Below are 10,099 nucleotides of genomic sequence, written 5' to 3'. Positions count from 1 at the left end.
TCTCGGCCACCGATGTACTCTTCCGCAGCTCTCTCGTCCTTCGGATGCACCGAGCCTGTCGGCTCCCTTCCCGTGCCATCCTTCTCGCTAGCTGCGTTTTCCGCTCGACTTCCTGCGCTCCTGCACACTCAGACACAGGGATCAAACACAAAGCAGGATCTAACCAACTTGGTTGATCACATCAAAACACCCACGGGGTTCAACAATACTGACTTTATAAAAGAACAATATCTCTGTTATTATGGAAGTGTGTACTCTTAATCATGATATAATAACAAGCACATATACTTAATATTTATTTCTTTAATTCATTAAAGGGTGTGATTTAGCTCGTTAAATCAATAGGCCCGATAAGTTGGGAAATGATATTATTTATATGGTGTGTTGTTGATTATAGAATAAAACCATGTCCTAGTAATCTAGGTTGATGATGCCCCCTTGAGGAGCTCATAAGGATTGTTATGTAAACCCTGCAGGTGGACTTAGTTCGACATGACAATAAGGTTGAGTGATACTACTCTTGGAGCTAGATATTAATTAAGTGAGTTGTCAGTAACTCATTTAATTAGAGGACATTCAATATCTTAAACACAGGGAGATTAACACATTCATGATAAGAAGGAACTCATATAGTAATATGAGATTGGTGCAGTAGTGCAATAATAACTCTATAGTGGAATGAGATATTATTGATGAACTTGAGTTGGGTGTTCGGGGCGAACGCGAGAAACTCAAGCTCATCGGGAGACCACAACCAATTCCTCCTCTCGGTCCCTATTGTAGCCTCTTATTTATAAAGTCTTATATCCACCAAACCCAACTTCTTAACCATCTTAAGGTGGGCGACCAAGCCAAGCTTAGAGCCCAAGCTAGGGCCGGTCAAACCAAGGTTAGATGGGTTCAAGTTGTGGCTGGCCCTAGCTTGGAGCCCAAGCAAGGGTGGCCGGCCACATTCACATTGAAAGAGAGTTTTAAAATTATAAATCTTTCCTTTTATATCTTTGTACAAAGGATTAAGAGAAATGTTTGATATCTTTCCTTATTTGTAGTTAAAAGGAAGATTTTTATTTTTTGATAAATTTTTAATCTTTCCTTATGTGGAAGCCATGATTTTAAAAGAGAGTTTTAAAATTATAAATCTTTCCTTTTATAACTTTCTACAAAGGATTAAGGGAAAGGTTTGATATCTTTCCTTATTTGTAGTTTAAAGAAAGATTTTAATTTTTGATAAAACTTTACTTTTGTAACCATCCACATATTTTGAAAGAGAGATTTTAATTTATAAAACTTTCCTTTTATAACCAACCATGAAGGGATTTAAAGAGAGAAATTTTTTAATTAAAATTTCTTACCGGAAACAATTAAGGAAGTTTTAATTTTTTAAAAACTTTCCTTGAGGACAAGGTAGAGGTTGACCATTAAAGGTTTATAAGGAACTTTTAATTAAATTTTCCTTCTTAGACATTGGCAAGGAATATAAGGAAGTTTTAATTATGTTTAAAACTTTCCTTATTTGCTAAGACCAAGGAATATAAAAAAGAGGGTAGAGATGCCTAATAAGATAAGACATCTATTATTCCTTTCCTCTCTTCCTTGGTGGTGGTCGACCCTCTTCTTCCTTGGTGGCCGGCAGCATCTCATCTCAAGGAGTTCAAGGTGGCCAGATCTTGTTAGAGGAAGAAGGAGAGATATGAGACATTGTTTCTTAACATCCCTTGGAGCTTGGTTGGTGTCCGAAGTTCTTCATCTCTAGGAGATTGTTGGTGGCCGAAACATGGAAGGAAGAAGAAGGTTTTGGTGGAGTCTCGTCCTGGTAGATCGTCGCCCACACGACGTCCAAGATAAGAAGAGGAATACAATAGAAGATCGTGAGATTTATAAGCTACAAAGAAAGGTATAACTAGTTGTCTTATTCCACATTATACTAGTTTTCTTTGTATGGATTTTTGAAATATCAAACACAAGAGGCTAACGATTTTAGGTTTCGATTTTGTGTTTCTTTTATTTTTTCGATCTTGTGATTCAATTGTTCTTAATGGTTAAACCTAGGGTTACTATAAGGAGATTAAATATTGAATTTCGTTGAAAGGTTTTATCTAGGAAGTGGTGGATGGTCCCATACCCAAGAAAGCCTAGTGCCTCGTCATGTTTAACCTGGAAGCCGATCTCTGAAATAAATATTTAATCAAATTTGTAACATTGGTAGATTTGGATTAATAATGTTAAGCATCGTTTGTGATCCAAATCTAAACCTTTAAGAACAGATAAGTTGAATTTGGAATCAATAATGTTAAGTTCTATTTGCGATTCCAAATTTAATTTCTAAAGAACACAATAGGTTGTTAGGAAAGGTTCGGGACTTATACAAAATTTTTGTACAGGGAAACTAGTACGATATTCCGAGTAGCAACCAACAATGGGATGAACAATGCTATTCAACAGATGGCCGAAAGAAGACATCTGTCGGCCTACACGCCACTTCCCACCATCAGCTTGTCTAAGATTACTGACAACATCCCCGAGGGGGAACCGTTGATTCATCTTAAAATTGTTGAATAATAAATTGCATTTTGTGAATTAAATGTTTTGGACTTCCTCTTTGTAATGAATTGCTCCCACTTTGTTCTTGGAACCCAGTCTTTTTGTCTCACCCTCAATTATCCTCAAGTCGAGAGTGTGTTTAGTAACACACTTGACCCTTGTTCTAAGGAGAAGTTGCTACCGCGGTTGGGATCTTAACCCTGATTATATTTGAGTCGAGGTAGTTTGGGTCCATAAAAGTACAATGATGATGCGGTATACATTCGACCCTTGTCCAAAGGGGAGGTTGCTATCGTAGCTAGAATTTTGACCCTGACTATATCTAAGTCGGGGGAATTTGAGCCTTGAAAAGGACAACAACAATATGATATGTGCTCAACCCTTGTGCGAAGGATTGGTTGCTATCGCAGCCGGGATCTTAACCTCGACTATTTCCAAGTCCGACGCTTGGGTCATAAAAATGACAAGGTGATATGGTACGCACTTGACCATTGAAGTATAGTCATCTTGGTCATAGAAATTTATACTTTAACATCTTAGTAGGATACCTCCTAGGAGGCGTAAATTTGGGATGGTTGGGTATAAGTCAATATGTCCTACGGTATTTAAATAGCTCACAGAGGATTTTGCTCCTTTGATAAAAGAGACGTATACCCTAAAGTCTCTTGTTAGGATTATTACTCGTAAATCTTTGGTCAAAGTATTACACGTTAAAAGAATGATCTTCCTGAATACGTGTTTAAGTAATTTGAATCAACTAGAAGAAGGAACTATTATTTGGGCTAGGTGTGACATAGTCAACCTAGTGTAGATTAATAATTGATCGAAAGGCCAGCCGCGCTTACCCCCAACCACGAGGCCAGCCGCGAGTAGCGTACAGAGGAGTGGAGGGGATGGGAAAGGAGGGAAAGAATTAAATATTACTGGAAGAGATCAGCGTACTTCGTGAGTTGAAGAGAACCAGCTAAGATGCTATACGTGTGAGTGGGAAAATAAGAAAATTTAAGGTTAGGATTTAGATCCCAAAATTCAACAACAAATATTCGTTCGTTGTTAAAAAGTAACAATATTCATTAAACATTTTTAGGTCGACTGAGGTGCTCTTTTTACTTTATAATTTGTCTATCTAAATCTTCCTCGTCCCATGCACGATTAACCCTAAACCCTATAATACTCTTCCAAAAATAGCTAGCTAGTTAAGGAAAGCCTGAACCCTACGCAGTGACGTACTCTTAATAAGAAATTAAGCAGGAATTTGAATCAGTCTCTGATCGAAAAGTCTGTTATAATGTCCATTGTCAACGTGGGAGGATAAGCTCGAACAGTAAAAGAAAGAAGAAAGAAAGTAAACAGCAGTAAAGTTGTGGGTGCCCATGGTTTCTTTCACCTAAAACCTCTAGCCAATTCCACTCCAGCTACAGCCTTTATCTTTGGACTCCTCCATGCACCTGCTGCGGCTCCTCACCTCCATCACTTCATGGCGGCCATGGTGGCCACCGAGAGGAGCACAGTGCAGAGGCTTTATGATGCCTGTGCCATCATCTTCTCCTCTTCTCCGACGAAAGCTCTTCCAACTCTGTGGCAACTCAGATGGCTCCAAACCATTCTTGGTATATATATTTGCATGCATGATCACATATACGGATGCTTCAGCAGATCGTTTCAGTTTCCTCTTTTCACTACTGCAGATGCGATGGAGCCGATCGACGTCGGTATCGATGGATCAGGAGAGGAGAGCAGCCATGGACTCATCTTAGGGCAAGCAGTTAGAGAGATCACATACGTACACATTCATGAATGCCAAGACTTCTCTGTATGAATTAATTAATACTTGCAATAATTCTCAAAGTTTTGGAAAGATTAAATTAACTTTTACTGGGAATTAAGTCTTGTGAATTAATTAATTAGATAGGAGTGTTTTGCTTCCCGGCCGGTGCAACTCTACCTCTGCATGATCATCCAAACATGGTCGTCCTCACCAAAGTCCTGTATGGATCCATTTCAGTGCAGTCCTACGACTGGGTCGACTCATCATCGAGCTCCAATAGCCCTAGAAGAAGTAATTAAGCATCGATCGACCCATTAATTGATGCATATATGCCTCAGTGATCGTATTTTATAATTAATTAGGTGGATTAGCAAGGACTGTGGATGATGGTTGCACCCTGCAATCCTCGTCAAAGGTGTCAGTTTTGTTTCCAAAGGGTGGAGGCAACATTCACTCGATCACTGCCTTGTCTCCCTGTGCGATATTGGACGTCTTGGCTCCACCATATTCAGAGCAGCAAGGAAGGTCATCGAGCTACTATGTTAGCACCCCAGTACCTTCTCTTCCCGGTAATTGCATTAATGTTGCTTAACCTTAATCTACTTATTAGCTTGTGTGGAACACCTTCGAGTTAGTTAAGTAATCATGCACTAGTTGCGAGTGGTCAGGTTTTTCGATACTCGAGGAGACTGGAGTTCCGGATGATCTCCATGTCGTCGGAGCGACGTACCTTGGTCCCGAGCTCAGCTTCGACCTAATTGATACAGAGAGGGCAAAAGTTTCAACTCCATGATTCTTTAGCTAGACTTCATTGTTTTCTTTGAGACTTTTGTGCTGAGCATTTTGGAAAGATAGTGTACATTCAGAACTTTATGCCAAATTAAGTACCTTGGAAATTAAAAGAATTTCGAAAGAGTTTTCTTCATGATCATGCTTGAAATAAATGATGAAAACATGGCATGGTTTAATTATATTTTCCTACATCTCAGCATTCACATGGAGTGTGAAAACTTGGACGACTGAAAGTAAATTCAATCTTCAAACAACAGTGTTTGGAAATGTATTGAAGTTGACATGGACACCAAAGACTTCATATGTAGACTTCGACCCCAACAAATTCCACGTTATAAATGTACACTAAATTAATGCATTCCATTTAGCGTGTACACATATATCAAGTCAAGTGTATGCATTAATGGAATGTACAATGACTTTGTTTTTCATAATCCGAATGCGTACACATATATCAAGTCAGTCAATGCATTAATTTGAGTCTACAAGTGAAATAATCAGATATGATCATCTAAACAAAATTTCTTCATAGCTTGTCTATTTTTTTTTTATAATGTTATATGATATAGGGAGTAAATCGAGAGTTTCCACAGGTAGGAAGAAGGTCAATATTCTTATTATGGTGGAGGTCAAAATCTAGATGGGTTAAAAGTCACTTTCAGTCCGGCTATCCGAAACGAGAAGGATGTCCATTTGGCCCTGCCAACTCAATGTCCTACTCGGCTCCATTCGGCACACTAGCTCAACACTTTGCTCAGCTCATCCTCCCTGATTCTTCCCATCGATTCACTTGAGTCTAGGGGCTCAGCTCCCCCAACTTCTTCAAATTGATCTCGCTGATCTAGCTCTCCTTTTGCTAAACAGATCAGGCCCTTAGGCCCAATGGATCCATCTCTAGTGGGCTAGCATCATAAATGATACAACATCTAGGATGTTAGAACGCATGGGACAATATGATTATACAAATATGGTTGGCATACGATGATGTAACATTTTCTTTAGTGTGACATGACATCTAATTAATGAGGAAAGAATATCATTTCAGCAGTGTTCTAGAATGAGCCCGCATTCATGGGCCAAGGAACACATATGTGCATATATATACACTCCTCATCTACTGTTCATCTTCTCCATTTATCCCTTGTCGGAGACTAACTTGAGCATCGGAATGGCTGAGCTAGGGCACGCCTTGCCTCCATTCTCACACTCTTTTCTCCCTCTTTGTTTTTCATTCCAGCTTCATGAGTTCTCCCAACCCTCAACCTTGCTAGGCGTTCAACGACCTAGTCAACACAGAAGGTAGCTCACCTGTGGCTCACCCATCGATGATCTCAGGCTAGAACAAATTGGCATAGTTTGTGGGAACACAAGTCTTGAACTGAGGCATTAAGATGAATGACAATGAAAGATCTGCTATCATCACCATGACACAAAAAGATTTCAATCAACTTGTAGCAGTCAAAGTACAAGAGGCATTGCAGAAGCAACAAATGGCAAATCTTTTGACCTCAAAGATACCTGTGACGTCAGCCGAGGTACCTCAAGTGCCCGACATGAGGTCAAGGCTATTACAGCCGGCTGAATTCCCTCAGACCATGATTCAGACTCCCATGGAAATATCCAAGGGACATTAGCAGTCTCTGGATTCCTCGATAGAAGAGACGCCTCCCCAAGACCCCATTTGGAGGCAAGGACCCAATTACCGATGGCTCAAAGGATTCCCCGGGTACTCCTTTCTCTTAGAGTATCGTTGAAGAAAAATTACCTCATCATATCCAACTACTACAGATAGGGGAATACACAGGAGCAACCGACCCCGAGGATCACTTGTGCCGATTTAAGAATGCGGCTTTGTTACACCAATATTCTAACGACATTAAGTGGCGTATCTTTCTGACTACTCTAGCGGGCTTGACTCAACGATGGTTTAGCTGACTCCCGACTTCCTCCGTTTAATATTTTGAAGACTTCAAGACTGTCTTCCTACACTATTTCATCCGGAGCATAAGATATCATAAAACCGTGCTCAAATTGTTTGCCCTCAAGCAAAAGCCAAAGGAAACGTTGAAAGAATACATTCAATGATTCAACAAAGTCACTTTGGGCATGCCTTTAGCTACTTCGGAAGTGCTAGTGAGTACTTTCTCGCAGAGGTTAATAAAAGAAGACTTCTTCCATTCTCTGGAGAAGAAGCCTTTGATAGATTTTGACAGCTTGCTGGGACAAACGGTCAAGTATGTCAACATGGAAGAAGCTCAATTCACAAGAAGGAAAGAAGTTCATGCTCTGATTTCCCCTCTACTCAGTTGAACCACAAAGCTCCCCCACCCCCTTAAGGAATCAGGAGTCACGCCCAAGTCACCAACAGTCAGCTCAAAGAAAAGAAAAAAATTGTGTAGACTGTAGAGACCACCTTGACCCCAATCTTCAAGTCAGGTCGATGACTTCCCAAGATGATAGGTTGTTTCTACGCCTACCACCAATCATGGGGTCATTCTACCCACGAATTCCACTAGTATGGCAAGGAACTACGATGAGTGGCTGAACGACATTCACCACCCAGAAGATTATCCCTCGAGCATTCTTGATGTTCTCCTCCTCAGACCACTCGGTGTGATAAAGTCACTCGTTAATCGAATCAACAAGCCCGTTCACTGTCTCATGGACTTCGAGGGTCATCCCAATTCTATCAAGAGGTTGATCGGAAAAAAGACAAAGGCAATGCCCCTCAATAAGGGGATATATAAATATGATCTCTAGAGGCCCGATAGATGGAGATTCCAACTGAGCCAAGAAGACTTATGGTCATAAACTAGAGAGCTATGTAGTTAACGCTAGAGAAGGCCCCTTAATCAGTTTTGGTCCTCAAGATTTAGGAGTGGAAGCCCCACGTAAGGATGCTATGGTGATTCATGCTCTTATACCCAATTACAATATGAAGAGGTTATTTGTGGGCATGGGCAGTTCAGTCAATATTATCTTCAAGAAGACCTTCCATCAAATACAAATTGAAGGAGAAGAACTTAGGCCCATGGACACCTCCTTGTTCGGATTCAATAGGCATGAAGTACAGCCATTCGACTAGATAAACCATTCCTTATCCTTGGAAGAAGAACCTTTGATGAGGACTCGACATACACCTTTCATTATAGTGGATACGGTCTCCGCCTATAAGGTCATATTGGGGGCACTAGTGCTGGTCCTGGTGTGGCCGGCAAGAGGAGATGAATTGCCCTGTAAAAAATTGATCTTTTGTTTTCTTCTTTAGCAAAGTCAACACACATTAGTTAGTCAAAAATAATAACATAAAAAGGATGCAAGAGACTCAAGGTGTAGGTCTCTTATGACCGGCAAGAGGGGGGTGAATTGCCTTGCACAATAAAACAATGAATACCTTTCTCAAACTATCAGACTTTCAAACAATTATACACTTAAAGAAATAATAACAGAATTAAGAGGAGTACGAGACAAAGAATTTACTTGGATTACAATAAGAGGATTGCTACTCCAAGTAAAATAAGCTCACTATAAAGATCTCCTTTTTGAACAAAACGTCGGCGGCGGAGAAGCCTCGTACACAAAAATAAAGCCTGGAAGTGAAAAATGGAGAGAGATTCGAAGTATAAAGTGTGTTCTTAGAAATGGAAAAGACCAAGGCTCTATTTATAACTCATTGGTTGAAACTGACCATTTACTGACATGGCACGGTCTGAGCGTTCGGACCCTCTCCGGGCGCCCCCAACATGGAAAATCTTATCTTCTTGCAAACGGCTACGTAATGGACATGAGATAGAATTTTATCCAGCTCCGAGTGCTCGAACCATTGCTGACGTTGATCCATAATGTTGACGAGTCGAGGTGCCCCGGTTGGCACCAAAGTGGCCTAGGCGCCCGGACAATAATCAACTCTAAGTTGACTTTTTTTTTTCTGGGCTTTCACTCCAGTCCATTCGCTTGGGTGACTTCGACCATTTGGAATTGAGCTCACCTGAACCCATCTTCCGACCTTCTCGAGCAATCTTCCGCTCTTGATTCTCATCCCTTGGAAATGTCATGCGGTTCCTTCTCGTTCGCCAACATACTCTTCCGCAACACTTCATCCCTTAGATACACTGAGCCCGTCGACTCCTTCCCATGCCATCATTCTTGCTAGCTACATCTTTCACTCGATTCTTGTGCTGCTAAGTTCCTGCATACTTAGACACAAGGATCAAAATACAACAGAACGTAACTTGACTTGGTTGATCACATCAAAACTATTACAGGGTACTTATAATCTCCTCCTTTTTTATGTGAGCAATCCAAGTTAAGTTAGAGTAAATTAAAATAAATAACAGTAAAATAACATATACATAATTTGTAATTAATAACAGCAAAATCAAAATGATTGTAATGCAAAATCAAATGTATCCTCCCCCTAGACATAATCTCTAATTCTCCTCCTTTGATCACATTAAAAATAGGGAAAATCTTTGAAATTTTTTTTCAAATAATCTCTAGCGGAAAAAAATGACAAACATTCAGAAAAATAATGAAGTTTAAATTTTTGAAAATTTGAACTTTTACAATTTTTAAAGCAGTTTTGGAACAATCATTTTAAAATTATTTTTAATTGCTAAAAATTCTTAAAATATTTATACTGTTCATTTTAAAATTATTTTTAATTGCTAAAAATTCTTAAAATATTTATACTGATTAAATAGATATAAATAAAGTAGCAATTTAGGAATATATTTTCATGATAATTTTCTAATTTGACCCTTATGATATCTAAAATAGCAATTTAGTCCTTGATAATTTCTAAAATTTAAAGTAGTAATATTCGAACATACAGAATTCTTCAAATTTTCTATTTGTTCTTTTATGTTTTCATTTTCTATTTTTATTTTGTCAAAATCTTCTAGTCGATAAGATTTTTCTAAAGTTCCTTTTAGCTCTTTGTTTTTCTTTAATAATCTTTTATTATAATTTTCTAGTTGACAGGAATTTTCAGATAAT

At 39.2% G+C, this 10,099-nt stretch overlaps 1 protein-coding gene across 1 annotated transcript; it reads left to right on the top strand.

Moving 5' to 3' along the window:
• Window positions 1-4,014: 4,014 nt before the first annotated feature.
• On the top strand, window positions 4,015-5,176 carry LOC122030448 (plant cysteine oxidase 3-like). Its single transcript, XM_042589649.1, has 5 exons — window positions 4,015-4,151; window positions 4,230-4,354; window positions 4,450-4,600; window positions 4,672-4,878; window positions 4,978-5,176. The coding sequence occupies exons 1-5, from the start codon at window positions 4,019-4,021 to the stop codon at window positions 5,100-5,102; spliced, it is 741 nt and encodes a 246-aa protein (XP_042445583.1). The 5' UTR covers window positions 4,015-4,018; the 3' UTR covers window positions 5,103-5,176.
• Window positions 5,177-10,099: the final 4,923 nt, after the last annotated feature.

Source organism: Zingiber officinale, chromosome 10B (assembly GCF_018446385.1).
Source record: "Zingiber officinale cultivar Zhangliang chromosome 10B, Zo_v1.1, whole genome shotgun sequence".
NCBI lineage: Eukaryota > Viridiplantae > Streptophyta > Magnoliopsida > Zingiberales > Zingiberaceae > Zingiber > Zingiber officinale.
The sequence above is the reverse complement of the archived record's forward strand: the minus strand, read 5'-3'. Positions and strand labels throughout refer to the sequence as shown.